Source organism: Natrix helvetica (genome assembly GCF_964273705.1).
Source record: "Natrix helvetica genome assembly, chromosome: 2".
In the NCBI taxonomy this organism is placed as follows: domain Eukaryota; kingdom Metazoa; phylum Chordata; class Lepidosauria; order Squamata; family Natricidae; genus Natrix; species Natrix helvetica.
This window is the reverse complement of record NC_138552.1, coordinates 92955049-92974616: the sequence shown is the minus strand read 5'-3', so window position 1 is coordinate 92974616 and position 19568 is coordinate 92955049. Positions and strand designations below refer to the sequence as shown.

The 19568-nt window shown below is 42.3% G+C and overlaps 1 protein-coding gene across 4 annotated transcripts in view; it reads left to right on the top strand.

Annotated features, from left to right (window-relative positions):
* Window positions 1-6858: 6858 nt before the first annotated feature.
* The window catches only part of SUSD1 (sushi domain containing 1), a 40070-nt gene continuing 27360 nt past the window's right edge, over window positions 6859-19568 (top strand). For 2 of the 4 annotated variants that reach the window (XM_081943049.1, XM_081943051.1), the window contains exons 1-6: window positions 6859-7558; window positions 9854-9985; window positions 10600-10746; window positions 11651-11830; window positions 15569-15748; window positions 19098-19277. In XM_081943049.1, coding sequence (XP_081799175.1) covers window positions 7450-7558; window positions 9854-9985; window positions 10600-10746; window positions 11651-11830; window positions 15569-15748; window positions 19098-19277 — 928 coding nt within the window. In that variant the 5' untranslated portion in view covers window positions 6859-7449. The remainder of the gene's footprint in view (window positions 7559-9853; window positions 9986-10599; window positions 10747-11650; window positions 11831-15568; window positions 15749-19097; window positions 19278-19568) is intronic. The other 2 variants (XM_081943050.1, XM_081943052.1) reach the window with 1 other exon arrangement.

The following is a 19568-nucleotide window of genomic DNA, read 5'->3' as shown; positions in this document are numbered from 1 at the left end:
TGGCCATCTGAGCCTACTTAACAGATTTAGCAGAGAAAGTATAACAGCACATAGCTCATCAGCTACAAGTTATCGCTTGCCACCCCAAGCCAGCAAACATGAGAAACATTTTGCCACGAGTAAAAACATTCTGACCTTTTTTGTCCTTGTTCATTCCATCAAGTCAGAATACCATCGCCAACTCTTAATTCTAATCTGCTTCATTTGGGGGAGCAGCTGGAGGAAAATAGAGCAAATCTTTTCTTTGCATTGACATTAGATTAATTCCCAACAGAGATGATTTTATAATCTTGCCTCTCTCTTTGGATACCAGATTGGCTTGCCATTTCACTAGATCAGGGCTGTCAAACTGGCGGGCGGGATGCGCTGGCCACGGCCACGACTGGTTAGCAAAGGGGGAGGAATTGCCGGTACGTCACGTGAGGCTGCAAGTTTGACACCCCTGCACTAGACCAAAGTCATGCTATTGTATTTGCTGCTAGACCACACCAGCAAATTGTTAAAGCACACAAGAATAGCTGATTAATATATCAATATTCCAAAGGTCATGAAAGCATTTGGAAAACAGTTAAGATTGCAGTGATGAGCAAGCCAGGAATTTATCAAATGTCATTGCATTATCCAGCTGTGGTCACAGGAGATTGCAATGATGGCATAGGTGGAGTGACATCCTCATGCAAATCCAGCACATCCCATTATCTCTTTTCTCAACATTTTTATTTTATCTCCAAGCCCTTGCACATGTACCCTGACCACCATTTAAAAGTAGCTCTGGCTGTAAATGTGGTGCTTTATTTCTTTCCTAATTCACTAGTTGTAACTTGATCCTTGAAATTCTATCCTATTCTGAAATTACTAGGTGACCCAGTCAAGAGTCTTTGCTCATTCTACCTCAGAGGTTGACTGAGGCTGACATCGGGAAGGGCTTTTTACAGCATCCCTGTGAAGGAGACGGGCAGTTCAAAAATGTCATAAAAGAATCCTAAGCTCTTTGGAGCAGGATGAAAGGTGTGATATAAATATCAAGGACTGGAAATTCAGAGCCGAAGCATGTTCATTCCAAGCTCTTGCACTCCAGATGTTAACTGCATTAAGAAAAATTATGGAGGGGGAAATAACAGCTGAAGTATGATGGGCAATAAGGTAATTAAACTGCACAGGAGGTTCCTGGTGAGAGCTGCAGTGATGTAACAATTGCATCCTACTTTCATAAGCAGTACAGTATGTTCCTGCTCCTTTAACTTGTGGGAAAGTTGTGGAAGTTTTGCAAAAGGTAAAAGAAAAGAATAGAAAAGACAATGAACTGGGGACTTCTGCAATATATCTAGCCCTTGTTCTGGCAATAGTACACCATTTTTTGAGAAGAGGACAAAACCATGGTTTCTGTTTTAGTTCAGCTGTTCAAGCCTTCATAAATTATACAAGTTTTGGCACTTTCAACACACATACAAAGTGCACATCAGGAGATAAAACTGATGAATTATCTTCTTTTTGCACACACGTGCCTTTTGTCCCAACATCATTTTGAAAAACCTCCAGAGACAAGGCATCACCTGTGAGAATGTTGAAAAGGGGATATTTCTATATTTAGCATGATTGATTGCCTCTTGGAGTAGCAATGGTCTCTTGAGAGCTAGTTTGGTCTAGTGGTTAAGGCTAGAAAGTGGGAGGCCATGAATTCAAGTCCTGTCTCAGCCTGGAGCCATTTTTGGAACATCTTCAGGGCTACCAGATAGCAGGTATAGCTATACTGAGGGAAATGCCCATTTCTAATGACTTAGGTCTCTATGGTTACAGTTCCTGCATCAGCATCATTAAAAAAAAAAACCCTCCATGCTCTGGGAGAGGAAGAACTACGGTGAAAACAGGAGGAAATTTGAAATGCACTTACAGAATGCTATATCCAGCTGTCCCAGTGTTTAGATGCTAACTTTTGCCATATATCCCATCTTAGGCTACAAGAGAAGGTTCTTAATAACTTTGCTGTTGTGTCTGGTTTTGCTTAATCTTCCTATATACTGTAGCATCAATAGCCTCCTTTTTCCTATAGCGTGCTGGTTTCAGTTGCCGGCCATTTCTACAGTTTCAAGTTCAGTTTAGCACGAGCTGCATGCGAAGAAATAAATTCTGTCCATGGAAGAGAGATGTTTGTTTAATATTCTAAGGGGTGCCGTATTCCCTTTGTGGTCAATGTTATTACAAGAAAAATGCTGAAGCACAATAACCACTAAAGCATTTTGATGGGAACCAAGACTAGGCAGTTCCACCCCCCTCTCTCTGTGTCTCTCCCCTCTCCCCCACACACAGTTTTTCATTTCTATCTGCTCCAGCACACTTTATTGCTTATGCTTGCCTGGTTGTCTAATCAGCAAACCAGGAGGCAATTGTTAATTAATCTGATTACAACCAAGCCAGAAGGACAGTATTTGCTCTCTATTTCATGTGCACAATGGCAGTCCTCCATCATGCTCTGCTGTCTCATCTTAGCCCTTCAGCAGGAAGCAAATGACAGCAAAGCATATAAAAATAAATGTAAGTTCCATTGTGAACGGGTAATCTGTATTCATTGAGGCTCTGGGCTCGCTCCCATTTATCCAAGTTGAAGACAAACACTTTTTATTGCATTATTATTTTTAAAAAAGGCAACTACTGCCCAAGCCATTCATGTCTTTCATATTTATTTGGTTGCTTGCAATGTAGAGATTTATGCCTTTTTTGTTTAGTTTTAAGTTTGTTTTTGCTTGGAAGAACATAAATTGTAGAAGGTCACAAGAGATGATGTTAAACTGTAGTATTCTTTTAAAGATGAGACTGTGATAATGTTTGAATAAAGTTTTCTGCAGATTTCGGTGCTGACGCTCTCCCAAGACTGATTTCAAGATGAATGGTGTTTACTTATTATAGGGATCTCTGAGCAAACTGAGAACAAACCCTACTCCTTACTAGCCCTGATGATGTTACTTAGTTTGGGTAATGAAAGGTCTTCAAGCAAACAACCAAGTTCAGAGAGCACCAAGGATCCCCCAGGGATCTTTCAACATGCACCTCTAGAATGTTAGATTGAGCCTTTCACTGGCCAGGCATTTCTGTTCATGGAGGGAGAGACACACATAGAGTTAGCATTAGCAAAGTAAAACAATTCTGCTCTAGTGCAATGTCATACAAGAGGATTGTGTTTCACTTCTAACAGTATTGATGAAAGATATGAGGGCTTTATGGAATGTTCTACAGAAACTGGGAGGTTTAGTTGGTAGAAAAAAAGAAAATAGAATATGCAAAGATGCTAAAAGAAAATGGGGAAACAGCTCCTTTTGCTATATCTCCAAAGTCAGGCCATCAAGCCTGGTTGGTAGGTGGTTTCCTGCTGTCAGGAAAGTCAAGGCCTCAAGGAGCAAGGCTAAGAGGGAGTCCTAATTTTCCTCAATGCCCTCTTCTCAAGCAAAGATCTCTCCCTTGCCATATAACACTACAGCAAATCCTACCCTTACTTCCATCCTCGCTGGAAAGCACTGCTTTTACCCTAGGTCAATTCTCCCAAACTCCTTTTTAAAAAAACACTAAAGCAAAACATTCCTACCCACTCTCTGCCAGTGACACAATATCACTTCTTTGCCACTTGTTTCTGAGCTGTGAATAGGAACCCTTCCATGAACTTCGCCAGGATGGGGCTTTCAAAAGCCATTAACTAGTTTCCGGCATGTGGAATTTATAATTTTTTTCAAGGCAAAACAAAAAAAAACCTTGAGGGGATAGTGTCCTATTCATAACAATCCGATTCCAACCATCAAAGACCAGTTTTAGGGTCATTTCCTGTCATTACATGAACCTCCTAATGTTCCTAAATTGTCACACTCAACATCTCTTAATGGTAGCCAGGCTGGCTGAAGCTGCTGAGAGTTTTAGTTGAGTAACAGAATAAACTCCCCCTCTCCCCTGTGAACTGGTCCTTCTCAAATATGGAAATCAATGCTTCCATTTAGAATTTTAGACCTTGGGGCCAGTGGCTTTGTAAGAGCATCTTCACACCGTTATTTTATTGCTTTCATTTTTAAATACACTTTTAAAGTTTTTCTTTTCTCCCCCCTTTATCAAGTATGTTACAAATACTTCTGTATTCATGATGTAGAACAAATAAAAAAAAACAATGATCAGAACTACAGGAGTAAAAGGGAGTCTGGTTATGCTCTCCAATGCTCACATTGAAATAGCACTTGGGTGTAGAAAAAAATAGCTCAAAGTGAAATGAGAATCTGAAATCCATACTTTTCCCTGTGACAGTGTGAAAGCAAAAGTTGGACATTTGAAGAAGCAGAATAGAAAGTGGGTTCATGCTTAGTGGACTTTGGTGCTCAGCAGATCTGAAAATACCATGGATAGCTAAGAAAACAGATCGTTGAACAAATCAATCCAGAGCTATCATTCCTCCAACATACTATAAAAAGACCTTGCTCTCTGAAAAAATCTATAATGCTGGGAAAGGTGAAATAAAAGAGGAGAAGGCAACCAAGAGCAAAGCTTACGGACTCAGCTACAGTGGAGATAGGTGCACCATAGGAAGCCCTGAAGGATCAAGTTGGGGACAGAGCCTGCAGGGGAGAAAAATCTACAGTATAAGCCAGTGATGGCGAACCCATGGCACACGTGCCACAGGTGGCACATGGAGCCATTTGTCAGGGCACGCGAGGTGCTGCCCTGTCAGCTGGCCAGCGCGTATGCGCGCGCTGGCCAGCTGAGTTCACCCTTTTTAAAAGCCATTTTTCACCCTCCCCAAGCTCCAGAGGCTTTATAGGAGCCTGGGGAGGGCGAAAACAGCCTCCCCTGCCCCCCCCGGAAGCCCTTCGGAGGTGTCAGGGAAGCCTCCGGATAGTCCCTGAAGTCTACGGAGCACTCAAAACGATCCTCCGCGCAAACTGGAAGTGACTTCGGGACGCTTAAAACGACCCTCCGAGCAAACTGGAAGTGACTTCGGAACGCTTAAAAGTGACTTCCGGTTTGTTCGGAGGGTCGTTTTGAGTGCTCCGAAGGCTTCAGGGACTGTCCAGAGGCTTCCCTGATGCCTTCGGAGTGCTCAAAACGACTCTCCGAACAAACTGGAAGTGACTTCTGGTTTGCTCGGAGGGTCATTTTGAGCGCTCCAAAGGCTTCAGGGACTGTCCGGAGGCTTCCCTGACGCCTCCGGAGGGCGTCCGGGGGGGGGGGGGAGGCTGTTTTCGCCCTCCCAGGCTCTTATAAAGCCTCTGGAGCCTGGGGAGGGCGAAAAAAGCATGTAAAAATGGGAGGGGGAGCGTCTCTAGTGCACGCATGCGCACTGGGGGTCGCGCATTGCATTATGGGTGTGGCACGCCCACACATGACCCCCCTGCACTCCCCCCACTTATGGCACGCGAACCAAAAAAGGTTCGCCATCGCTGGTATAAGCTCACTAAGAGTTGGCACTGACTCGATGCCACTTAAGCAAGAAAGCAAGCTTTAATTTATAGATTTACCTGGAACATTGTTCCAGATTACCACCTGACTAAAACTTTCCCCACCATCCCGTCAGAGCTGAAGAAGCTTTTTGGATCAGAACCAAAATGTCTTCAACCCCCCACCCACCCAAAATCTAGTTCCCTCTTGAAAAAGCACCTGTGGGACAACCATAACCTGGATGACTGAGAATCTCCATAAACACCTGACTAAAACATATTAATATTCAAGGCCAGACTGAGGAATCCATTTGTAACTCCCTCGTCTCACACTTTGTTGAATTCTTGGGTTTTGACACTCAGCAAAATGCTAGCTGCACCATTCAGACAGCATGCCTCTGCAAAGATTGTAGGCAGATCTTTCTTGGACTCAGGTACCTTACCTGTAGAGAATAAGGGCAGAAATATGTAGAAATTGTTACCTAGTCAAGGGTACTTAAGCGTTTTTTAAAACCTAGGAAACAAAATAATATTCAGAAGTGGTTTAGGCAAATACCTCCCTGACTTCTCCCCCTCCCTGATTCCTGAAAGAGAAGTACAGCACAGTTAGACTTGAAAATTCTGACTTTGTAGCCTATCTCAATAAAGTATAATTCTATTCTTAACTCTGGAGTTGATTTTCTGCTCTCATTTTCCTAGTGTGGCTAATGTTGCCTCTATCTCTACAGCTAAAGGCTTGTCAACATGATCTATATTTAGGAACTAATTGTAAAAAGTAAATGCAAAAACTGTTTCCAGCTTGTAAAAGGAGAAAATGTTGCCAAAGGGAATACAACAGATCCATCAGGAAATTACATTAGAAGCCTCAAAATTGTTTGTGTTACATCAGAATCCTCACTCCCTTTCATTGGATTAGAACTGCACTATTGAAGGTGGTTTTTTAACACAGGAAACATATGCAGTTTTCTTGCTCAGTTTGAAAACTCTGCTCTAAATCATACTATTATCAGTTGCACCTCCTGGAGAATGGGATAAGGAGGCTAGAAATACTCCCCAAACCTTTAAAAGCCCCTGACTTTATTAACTATTTTTTTGAAGTGTGATTCTCTATCTTAACAAGAAAAGGGTTTACAGTACTAGAAAAAGAAAAACCATAAGGCAATGAAATGTATGAAATCATACAAGAAACCAGTATACTATCTTCTTTCTGGCTGCTAGTAAAGTAACTACTCCCTTGTAAAGTCAACTGATACTCTTATCAGGACAGCCACTTGGATAGAACGACCCTATCGAAAAATAGTCCAGAACTGAAAGATCAAGATAGGTATTTTGTTGTTTAAACATTTAGCGGGTCTCCGTGGAGAATTTACATAATAACTAATATATTTGCAACTTTCTTTTGGGGAGTTTCGTCCTTATTTTTTCAGCTATTTTTTAAATTTTGGCTAAAGGTGAGAATTTCCAATAGTCTCTACTCCGACACTCTCACTTTAGAAACGGTATTGATGACTTTGCATCTGGCAAATCGATCCTATTAAACAATAACACAGTGCAGCCAATTCCTAGCCTACTAATTTCAGTCTCCCACGTCAGCCATGGGCAGAGTGGGAAATGCGGGTGTGCCACCTTCCTACATCTTCCATTCTGCAAACTATAAAATGCTTTTGGTGCAGCCTCCTGGGTAACAATTAAGCTCGGGGTTCAGTGGCCCTAAAAGGAAGGCGGAAGAGTGGCCGTGAGGTGTACTTGGGTGGCGATGGGGAGCAATTCAGATGCCAGGAGGCCCGGGGGTCTCTGTTGCTGCACCCGATGGAAGGGGCAGGAAGAGTCGAGCCAAAAACTTGCCACGCTCGGCGAGTGTTGAGCGCTTCCTTCCTGCAACCCGTAAGGGTGACAAGCGGCAGGAGGAAGGGGGCGAAGACAGATTGGAGACGAGGGAGGAAGAAGTAGAAGGTGACCGCGCCTTAGGCCGGGCCTCTCCTCCGCCAGGGGCCTCCCGAAGCTGAGACGAATTGAGGCGGGAACCGTGGCTGCTGGAGGCGACATGAAGTCGGGGCCTGTTGGAGCGACGCGGGGCCGTCCTCAGTTCCTGCTGCTGGTCTTGTGGGCGCTGCTGCTTCTGACCCGCTCTTCGGAGGAAGAGAAGAAACGGGGTAAGCGTGGACCGGGGGGAGGGGGGGACTTCGCATGGAATCCCGCGCTTGGGCTCGACTTGGAGTTTAATTCGGAGCACCGCTCCCGCGCCAAGATCTTGGCTTTTGAAGCATCCGAAGCCGGGTTTGGCGTAGGGTTGGGCAATTACAGGCGGAGCCAGGGGTCAATTTTGACGAAATGTTTGCTGCGTTTCTCTCTCGTTATCCCCCCTCCCCCTCTCTTTCTTCCAAGCTGCTTTATTTAACATCTTGAACTGTTAATACTAATAGAAGTATTACTCGTTATGATTGTGGCTTTTTTCACCATGCTAGAGAAAGGCTGAGGCAAGTTATCTCAAGGTGGCGAAATAATTTTTTCCTGACAGAACAATTAACCAGTGGAACAACTTGCCTCCAGAAGTTGTGAGTGCTCCAACACTGGAGGTTTTTAAGAAGAGGTTGGACAACCGTTTGTCTGAAGTGGCATAGGGTTTCCTGCTTGTGCAGGGGGTTGGACTAGAAGACCTCCAAGGTCCCTTCCAACTCTGTTATTCTGTTATTATGCAAGACTGCAGCAAGACCCTAGAACAGGGATCAGCAAACTGCGGCTCTTTCCTTCCTCTGCTGCGGCTCCGTCACTGGTCAGTGCCACAATTTTGAGAGGAGCTTCGGGAGGGGGAGGGAGAGAAGCACAGTGCACCAGGAGAAGACTATGGCAAGGGGAGGGTTGTCTCCACAATTGATAGGGCTTTCGGTTATGACAGGTAGAGGAAAAAGTACGCCGCGCTAGGAGGAGACTCTATGGTGGGGAAACTGAACTTCCGGTCAGCTCCAGAATTGAACGGGGGGCTTCCAGTTAGGACCTTTGTGGCTCCCGGTGTTTTCTTCTCTGTGGGAAACGGGTCCAAATGGCTCTTTTGAGTGTTTAAGTTTGCTGATCCCTGATCTAGAACAATGTGATTAAGCAACCGACATGTTGACCTCCATATGTGTTGTGAAGGCCAATCATCTGCTGTCTGAATAATGCCGAGAAAGTATCTCTGGTCATGTGCAGAATGCATATGCATAAATAGCTCAAGAATGCATCAGATGTTCTATTGTTTTGGAGGGAAAACCCGTCTATATAACAAATACATCCCCAGAATGAATTCTACTTTTTCATAACATTTTCCCGATATATTTATTCTAGTTTCCCCCTAACTTTCAAGCATTCTTCTGTTCAGTGAATATAAGGACTATTAAAAAATACAATGGTCATTTCAACAGTTTCAAACATGATGGGCCTAATCTTGATAGAAAGAAATTCTAAATATAACAATGGCAAATTATGTGGAGAGAGAGAGATGTTTGTGAACCACTGAGCTTGCCCAATATCTCCAAAATGAGGATGTTGTCTTCCAGCAAGCGTTATTTCCTACATGCTAATAAGTGGGTGGGAGCCACTCAGCACTTCATGCCAAGTTGCAAAATTTTGTTCTAGATATATTATGCAAATCTTCCAGTTTGCAAGATTTATATGGGGAGTTTCCAGCAGGCCCAGCCAGTTTATCTAGTAGTGAAGGATGCTGGGAGTTGCAGCTCACTAACTGAGGATGCCAAAATCCCCATCCCCTCTTCCTTGTTTCTTTAGGTGATTCTAAGGATTCCTTGTGCGTGCATCTTTTAAGCTGATACTATTTTTCAATCTTAGTGATTTCTGGATGTGTAGACTTCAAGTCCCAGAATTCTCAGCAACAGATATGCTGGCTAGGGAATTCTGGGTGTTGGTCCACATATACCAACCAAGTCTGAGAAATACTGGTGTAGACCATGCTTCTTCCAAATGTGTTGGACTATAATTTAGCATGGCTAGCCAGATAGTCTGTTGGCATGCTGATTGCTGATTTAAGAATCATAACCCAGTGCATTGTATTGTTAATAATTGTCACTAGCATGATATGATTTATTATCACAGCAGTCTTATGAAATAACTTAGATTGCAATAAAGCAACTGGCCCATGAGGGATTGAATTTAGGTCTCCTCATCTGACAATCCTCATCAGAGAATCTCCCTTGTGTGTCTGCTAATTACATATTGGGTGCATTTCTCTTACTGTTTTATTAAAAATTTAATTTATCAAACTAAATCCTGCTTTTCATTGAGCCCAAAGCAGTGTACAGAACCCTAAAAATTCTAACGATTTAAAACATTTTATTCTAATGCTTCTCTTCTTTGCTACCCTTTCCAGGTTCTCCTTGTTTTTCAGGTTTTCAGATTCACCTTATTCTTAGGGTACTTCTCATCTTAATTTAATCCCCACTTTTGTTTTTTTGCAGAAAACACCAGAGATGTAATTTTTGATATTTGTGCTACTTGCCATGCAAATGCCACATGTATACAAAAAGATGGCAAAGATATCTGTGAATGCAACTATGGATTTATTGGAAATGGAAGAACAATCTGCCATGGTAGGTGAATATTTGCAAACTGTATCCAATCTAGAGAGTTCTACAGCAGTATGCTTTTAAATACACTGAAAATGAAAGACAGATGCGTGGATACATAGACCATTCGGCCTTCCATCCAGGGACAACAGTACAGGGATATCCATAGCTGTGGCCAGCATCAATCTTGCGTGTATGGATAATAGATCAAAAGTATACTTTAATCCTTGAGCTAAATGTACAAGTAGTGCTCAACTTACAGCCATTAGTTTAGTGATCATTCAAAGTTACAGTATCATTTAAAAAACTGACATGATCAGTCTTCACACAGCCACCACAGCATTCCCATGATCATGTGATCAAAATTTGGGTGCTTGGCAACTGGCATTTATTTATGACAGGCACACAATATATATATATATATTTTCTTTTACTTGTTAATTCATGTTGATGGTAACAAAATAATATTGCCTACTTGCTCCAGGTTAGATGTATATGTATTATACTGACACATAATCAGGATATTTTCATCCATTATTAGAGTGGTAGAACAATATTATTTGTCGTATTATATAATGCTGTTTGGATTCTTTATTAATTTGATTAATCTCTGTCATATATTTTAAATGTATTGTCAGATAAAAATGAATGTCTTTCTGGCATTTGCGGTGAACATGCTGTATGCCATAACACATATGGAAGCTACTACTGTGTTTGCCACATAGGCTTCCAGCCTTCCAATAAACATGGAACATTTATTCCCAATGATGGCACAAAATGTATAGGTAAGTACTGCAACAATAAATCATTACTTTTTTTCTGTTTTAATTTAATTTAAAGTGCAGTCTGTACAATTAGTTTTAGTTTTTGGCTATGGACTTTTTCATTGAGTATATTTTAAACTTTGTGAGCAAAATGCATTTGTGTCTGATTCTCTTAAAATCTCATATAATTAATAGATTAAACAGTGAATGTAGTGCAAGTTAAATTTACATCTGCAATATTTAGCAGAAGCAGTAAAATATACCCTACTTGTATTGTATAGCATTGGCATTGCATGGATCATCCTTATGATCTTATACTTAAATCTGCTAAAATTAATATATTATTTATTCTTTGGATTTGTCAGAATAAACCACACTAAGTGTGCTTATTTCTTTTTCCCTTATTAGTTCATCATTCTATTCTTAAGATTTGCATTCCTCACATATCAGAAGCACATTTCTTGCTTTTACTGATTATCAATTATTAAAACATATCAAGTTAGAACACATTGGTTTAAAACTGCAGAAAGTGCACAATAACTTAAAAACCCATTTAATTTAATTTTTAATTTATTTTTTTCTTATATTACCAAGGAAAGCACTATTTTTCTCACAATAAATCTCAGTCTACTACAGATCTGAACCTAATAGGAAGAGAACTATTCACATGGGTAATAACTAAAAAAAATGGGAAGGGAATGCCATTTCCTTCAGCTGCTTTTCTTCTTAAGCAGGTAAAGTTCTTTAATTGTTCTAACTTTGTTCATTCATAGGCGTTCCAAGGATTTGATTCTGAGGAAAATGAGACTTGGTGTTTTATAATTTCTCTCAAGGAACCCTTCCCTCTCCACTTGATAGGTCTAGAGAAGTCAAAGTATTTGGGGAGAAGCATCTCAAATTTATTTTTCCTTTCATTTTACTGCAGTTGTGGATTGTGGACCTCCACCTTATATTCCAAACACTCTGTCAGCTCCTGTGAATAAAACCACTTATGGAAACCAAATTCTTTATGTTTGTCAGCCTAATTACATCCTTGAAAGTGGAAACTCAGCTGCGGTTTGCAATGCCAAAGGAAAATGGGAAGGTGCAGATATGGTGTGTAAAGGTAAAGAGCATTTGAAAAATCTATTGATAAATGTAATTGATCCAATGAGAGTAGTCACTTGTCAGTCCATTTGAAAAAAAATGGTTCCTTTAAATCTCACAGAAATCAATGCCAACTTTATATAATTCCAAGATTTTCAGTGTTGTACCCACCCAGGATAACCATACAATATCCCCCAAGACCCCTGGATATTTTTTTTTTAAGTTTACCTATTATTATTGGATTTTTATCCCATAGAAGTTTTAAGATAGGGGTGTCCAACTTCCGTAACTTTAAGACTTGTGAACTTCCACTCCCAGAATTCCCAAGCCATCCATACTCTTAAAACCACAAAGCTTGGACATCCGTATTTTAAGATACCGCACTAATCTTGGCTACTCGCTGTTGTTTGATTGTTTGCTGCTTAGGCTAGCCCAACACTATAGTGCAAAGAAGAGATTTCTCCAAAATTTCTCCTGGAGAAGCAAAAATTTTGGGCAGTTGACTTTGAGTTCAGTGCTGGCCATTAGACAGCATCTCTGGGATAATAGAGGCTTTTACCTTTCTCACAGGAGACAATCCTGCCGCATTGGCAGGTTTGAATCAGAGGTGGGTTCCTACCAGTTCGGACTGGTTTGGCCGAACTGGTAGTAATTTGGTGGTCTGGGTCGCTGGAACTGGCAGCACCTAGGCTTGCCACGTCACCGAACAGGTTCTCCTACAGGGCTGCCATCTTGTTATTCGGTTCTGTTCACATGCGCAGAACAATTTTCAATGCAAAAAATATTATTTTTTTCACTTTTTAAAGGTTTTGTGCATGCACAGACCTTTTTATTTGCAAATGTTCATGAGTGCAGAGCGTGCGTCTGGTGTGCGCGCGAGCAAAGCCAGCAGATGTGCGCAAAATTTTTGAGGCACCGAGCCAGCAGTAATGCGGACAGGAACCCACCCCTGGTTTGAATCTGTGCTGTCTCTGCAGGTCAAAGATAGCATTTTATGATTATTCCTTTTCTTTCTTCTCCTAGTTCACGCTGCCTAATGATACTATCAGTTATACCTTTTGTATTTATTTTTAAAAACAACTTTTACTGTGTTATTTTTAAATTAATTTAATGAATGTCTCACTGTGTTCTCTTTTACTGTGATATACTGACCCAGGCTTGCTTGTTTACATACTATTGTCATACTGTGTTTCAATTATATTCTGTTGTTTCCAGAAAGTAAGAAAAAAAATTAAATGTATATAAACATCCCCCCCAGCCTAAAAAGCACAAAAGCTGCATAAAATACTTAATAAGATTAAAACTGTATTTAAAAAGCTTAAGGAAAAAAACACCCCTTCCTGATCTTGAAGGGATATTAAAATAGCCATTTTGAAAACAAATACATGTGCATAAATCTGCCTTCTCATACTGGTTATTGTTGTTACACAACTATTCTATGACCTTTTTGGAATTTGTTTTTAGTAATAGACCCAGAGTGTTGTCAACTTATAAGATGTGCAAAATGGCTTTATGTGCAGCTCAATTAAAATTTAGATGCTGCCTTTGTTTTGATGGATAATAGTTATCCAACATCTTCTTAGTTCACTTCACAGTGGCCCTATTTCTTAGAGTATTTCCTACACCCTTCCAAATGTTGTGATGATTCACATTAACTTTTTAATAATGGTTAACAGTTTATTGATCTAAATATGATAGACTGCCTGAACTGAAAATGATTCTTTCCCAAACATAATTCTCACAGAGTTCTCTTTAGCAAGATTTATTCAGATGAAAAGAATAGGGATATAAGAATTCCAACAAGGGAACTAATGTTTCAATGTGGAACCAATTTCTTTTAGTGTATATTAGAAAAAAGACTTTTGAATCTCTTTCTCACAGCCTTATTGTGAACTGAAAGCATGATAGCTTCCTTTCTTGATAACCGAGAAGTCTACAGCTGGCTGTTTGCATAGCAGTCATTTGAATCTTTATCAGTCTGAGAACCACTTTTTACACAAGTTGTGGTTAATCACCACAGAAATGAATTTTCCCAATACCTAATTATAGCTATGTTAGAAGAGAGAGGACTATTAAAACATAATAGGTATTTCATAACATGGTATCTGAATATGGCTAGTGCTAAGCTACTTTCAGAATATTTCCTACAGCTTTCTGAAACTCTTTATAGTATTTTGTATTGAAGTAATGGGTATAACAATATAACTGAGCTTTTAGAATTGAATCTCCTCTTTCAGAAACCTTCTGAGACTGCACCCCCTAGTCCAGCAGTTCATGCTGCCATCATTTCTACTCTATTGTATGCCTATCCTGTCATCTTCCCTCTAAGTGGTGACACTTAGGGTTCTCCGTTTTTCTGCCACCTGTTATGGTGACTAAAAGGTAAAAATGGGAAAAGAAACAAGATTAGAAGAGTCACAGCTTCTAGATTATAAAGAGCCTTGGTGGCACAGTGGTTAGAATGCCGTATTGCAGACTGACTCTGCCAATAGCCTGGAGTTCAATCCTGACTCGCTCAAGGTTGACTCAGCCTTCCATCCTTCCGAGGTTGGTAAAATGAGGATCCAGATTGTTGGGGTCAATAGGCTGACTCTGTAAAACTGCTTAGAGAGAGCTGTAAAGCACTGTGAAACGATATATAAGTCTAAGTGCTATTGCTATTGCTATATTTCAGACCACAAGATATTAATGAAGAAAACAATAAACCATCTTGGTCACATCCTAAGGGAGGAATAGAAAGGAAAACTGAGTTTACCTAAAATTTCTTATTTCTGTAAGAAATAAACAGAAGAGACAATAAGGGCTTACAAGCAACACACAAAGAGGTACATTCTAACACACTTTTCTGCCTTACATGTCTGCATATTTCCCTGAATTTTAATCAAAATTTCAGAAAAGCTGTGTTAGTTATGTCTTTTTCCTAGCCCTGATACCCAACTCCTCACTTTGTTCTCTGCTCTAATTCTGCTTCAAGATTAAAAATAATCAGTGAGATTCCTAGGTGTGGTTCTGTGGTGGATCAGTTGCCTCCAAAGTAGCAGATCAGTGAAGTGAACACTGCCAGCAGTGATTTCTGATCAGTGAAAGTCTTTCCAGATAAAGGAGAACAGGAGAGATCGCCCATCTGAGCTCCAAACAGCTACTCCTCTGCAGGAGATTGCAGGATGGAAGTCTTGCTGTTTCTCATGAGTAGCTGGGGGCCATGGGAGAAACATCGCCCTCGCACTCACAATAAACGGCTTTTTATCAATTATCTTTTTCCCCCTCTTCAATAGAGAGGGAGGGTTGAAAACTGATTCCTTGTCTACTGGCCATGAGTGCACAAGAGTGCTCGTAGGCTGTGCCTCACTTGTGGATGTGTATTGAGAATGTCTGTAATCTGAGAAGATGGATATTCTGTTCCTGAGCTAACAGCTTGTGCAAGCTGCAGACAGAAAACATACTCCCTCTTAAAAGAGACATAATAGGTCAACTGGCTTCAGTCTAACTTTTAGGAGTATCTATGAAGTGGACAATCATGCTTAAACCTGACATGAACACATTATACAGAGAATATGTCAATAGAGGAGCATGTGTGCTAGACACTTTCCCTGCATTACTGGATCCATTTTGCCCCACAATTTCATTGCATTGGCAAGGGTCTATTTATGTGAAATTAACTACATAAGTCAATGTAATATATAGATTCTTATTAGACTATTTGATATGCATTCAATTTTCAATACGCATATTTTTGTTTTATCTCCTGTCCCTTTAGAAATAGACTGTGGAAAACCACCCTGGCTGCCAAATGCAGACATTATCTGGAATAACAGCACAACTTTAGGGAGCACCGTATACTATAAATGCAAGGATGGATTTCAGTCTTTCGGAGAACATAATTTTTCACAATGTAAAATATCTCGCAAATGGGAAAACATTACTTTTGAATGCAAGGGTAAATATATTTATCTCTTACTTTTATTCAAATATTCTTTATGGGTAAATAAAATCAAATATCAGCTCCAAGTCCTATTTGATTCCTTTTCTTCAGCCCCTGGAGCCCCTTCTTACCATACAGTCTAAAATTGGTGACACAATTTTGAAAGAAGTAATGCTGAAAACTACAGCATATACCCTACTGTAGGGCTAATATTTTGAATATATAAAAATACCCTCCTCAATAATAAAAAATAGAAAATTCATTGTCCTCTAGATAGTGATGTGATCTTGCCCCCATCCTGTCTATTGTAATGGTACCAGAAGGTTGCTTTTACATCATAAATACAATTTTCTTTCTGAGGAAAAAGTCTCATTATTATTGTCAAGTTGTTCATTCCTGATAACACGACCAGTAACTAGTTTAGAATCAGAATGGTTATATGAAAAGTACTTTTTCGGTAGATGATTGTAATCCCCTCCATTCTAATGGCTGATTCATTGTTTCCACTTTTATCTTTGGATGTAGGCAAATGTTTCTTATCCAGATAACCATATTTTCCTGCCAACATTATAATAATTGTTTAACTGTTAAGCATTAACTATTGCAACATCTACCCAATGAATGTAAGTGTTTGCAGCATGGAAGCCTTCACATATGTAACTGTTCATACACTATATCCTCCATCACTTCACATGAAACCCAATGTGGCTTCAGTGTTGCAGACATTTATGCTGAATGTATGTGTATTTGCTACCTGTAGCCAGTGCCACTGAAATGCCACTGGTTGCGACACCCCCCACTTTTGCCGTGTTTTTTCCGCCTTCCCCAGGCTCCAGAGGCTTTCTAGGAGCCTGGGGAGGGCAAAACAGCCTCCCCTCCCAGACGCCCTCCGGAGGCCTCAGGAGCTTCCCTGAAGCCTCCGGAGGGCAAAAAATGACTATGGGGAACCCGGAGGTTTGCGAATGGTGACTTCCGGTTTGTCCTTAGGGCCGATTTTCGATCTTCAGAGCCTTCAGGGAAGCCTCCGGAGGGCAACAAACAGACCTACGACAAACTGGAAGTCACTTCTGGTTAGCTCGTAGGGCTGGTTTTTGCCCTCCGGAGCCTTCAGGGAAGCCTCCTGAAGGCCACTGAAGGCTCAGGAGGTCGAAAATCAGCCCTATGGACAAACCAGAAGTCACCATTCCCAAACTTCCGGGTTCTCCGTAGGGCCGATTTTTGACCTCCGGAGCCTTCAGGGGCCTTCAGGAGGCTTCCCTGAAGGCTCTGGAGGGCAAAAAAACGGTCCTACGAGCAACCCGGAAGTGACTTCTGGTTTGTCCGTAGGGCCGATTTTCGACCTCTGGAGCCTTCAGGGGCCTTCGGAAGGGTGAAAAACGGCGCGCTGGCCAGCTGAGTTCACCTTTTTAAAAGCTATTTTTTTTCCTTCCCCAGGCTCCAGAGGCTTTATAGGAGCCTGAGGAGGGCGAAAAGAGCCTCCCCCTCCCCCCTGGAGGCTTCAGGGACCGTCCGGAGGCTTCCCTGACGCCTTCGGAGCGCTTAAAACCACCCTCCGAGCAAACCGGAAGTGACTTCCGGGTTGCTCAGAGGGTCGTTTTAAGCGTTCTGAAGGCTTCAGGGACCGTCTGGACGGCGGAGGGAGGGGGGACTCTATAGCCTTCCTGCCATGCGTCCCGCACAGGAATCCGTCCCCTCGGGGCTTTGCGCGGGCGTCGCAAGCGTTAAGCCTAAAGGGAGGCTAAGGGGGAGGGGGAAAGCGAAGGGGGCTTTGTTGTTCTCCTTCTCCTCCTTTCCCCCTCCGGCTCGAACGTGGCGCCGGGGCCCGGCAGGCAGTGAACAAGTTGGAACCTGCCGACCAGAGGAAGAGGGCAAGAGGCGCCCCCCCCCCCGCTGGGAGACAAAGGAGGGGAAAGGCGGCAGGCAGCCGAGCTCCGAGGGGCTGAGCACGATGTGGCGCGGGGCCGCCCGAGGCCGGGATCGAGGTGGCTGCGCGGCCTGCCTGGCGTGGCACGGCTAGAGGAGGAGGAGGAGGAGGAGGCGGCGAGGGCAGCGCGGCCGAGGCCCGACGGACTTCCCTTCGGCCGAGCCTGTCCTGGCGGCGGCGGTGGCGGCGATGTGAAGGCCGGGCCCTGGAGAGCGCGCCGAGGCTGGGCGGACCGGCGCAAGGACGCCGGGCCCGAGGCGCCGCGCGGCGGAGGCGATCTGGGCCCGGGGGATGGAGACGCACGTCTCGTGCCTGTTCAGGGACCGTCCCGAGGCTTCCCTGAAGCCTTCGGAGCGCTTAAAACGACCCTCCGAGCAACCGGGTTCTCTGAAGCCTCCGGAGGGCCTTCGGAAGGGCGGGGGAGGCTCTTTTCTCCCTCCCCAGGCTCCTATAAAGCCTCTGGAGCCTGGGGAGGGTGAAAAAAGCATGTAAAAATTGGGGGGGGCGCGTTGTGCGTGCATGCGCACTGGGGGGGCGCGTTGCATTATGGGTGCGGCACGCCCGCACACGATCCCCCTGCGCTCCCCCCACTTGTGGCACGCGAGCCAAAAAAGGTTCACCATCGCTGCCCTACATCATTTCTTGCAAATGGCAGTCTAATCTCTTCTTGAAAGTCTCAAGTGATGAAGTTTCCACAACTTCCGAAGACAAGCTGTTCCATTGGTTGATTGTTCTCATTGTCAGAAAGTTCCTCCTTATTTCTAGGTTGAATCTCTCCTTGGTCAGTTTCCATCCATTATTTCTTGTCTGGCCTTCAGGTTCTTTGGAAAATAGCTTGAACCCCTCCTCTCTGTGGCAGCTCCTCAAATATTGGAACACTGCTATCATGTCTCCCCTGGTCCTTCTCTTCACTAGCCTAGCCATGGCCAATTCCTGTAACCGTTCTTCGTATGTTTTAGTCCTCAGTTCCCTAATCATCCTGGTTGCTCTCCTCTGCACTTTTTCTAGAGTCTCAACATCTTTTTTATAGTGTGCTGACCAAAACTGGATGCAGTACTCTAGGTGTGGTCTTACTAGGGCTTTGTAGAATGGTATTAGTACCTCACTTGGTCTTGATTATATCCCTCTGTTAATGCAATTTAGGATTGTATTGACTTTTTTGGCTGCTGCTGCACACTGCTGGCTCATATTTAGCTGGTAACAATCCATTGATAAAAAATAATCCATTGATTGGGAATTAGAAAGGAGTTTTATAGTAGTGGCCTCTCTACCTCATCCTGCTTGCCACAATTAGTGGGAGTTTGGGACAAATTATAGAACACAGTCTAAACATTGGAGTCCTTAAAAGAATCCATTTAAAATAAAGGAATAAACCCTCCTGATGTAGTACAATATTGCAAAGTGTATTTCTTAATAAAAATTCCTTCTTTTCCCATTTAGAAATCATTTGTGGCCAACCTCCTGTACTCTCTTTCTCAAACGTTATATGGAATGGGTCTACTCATCTAGGAAGCACCGTAGAATACAACTGCATGAAAGGTTTCTATTCCACGGGGACAAAAAGTCATTCTGTTTGCACCAGAAATGGATCTTGGGAAATGTTGGATTTAAGATGTAAAAGTAAGTGCCTAATGAAATCCTCAGTGTTATTTTTCTAGTCATGTATATGATTTATTTTATTTTGTTGTTACATTCATAGTATTACAATGGGAATATCACTCTGAAAACAGAAAGAGAACAGTATTACAGATGTTTCCTGATCTAAGAACAGAAGCAATTTGTTTGAATTCCCCAAATATCTGAGCTATAATTTCAAATTTTTCTGAGATCTTCCAGTTCCCCAGAGTTCATTTAGAGTAGACTGTGTGTGCATGTGCGCATGTGTTTCATCAGCTGGCAGCACTTGACTGT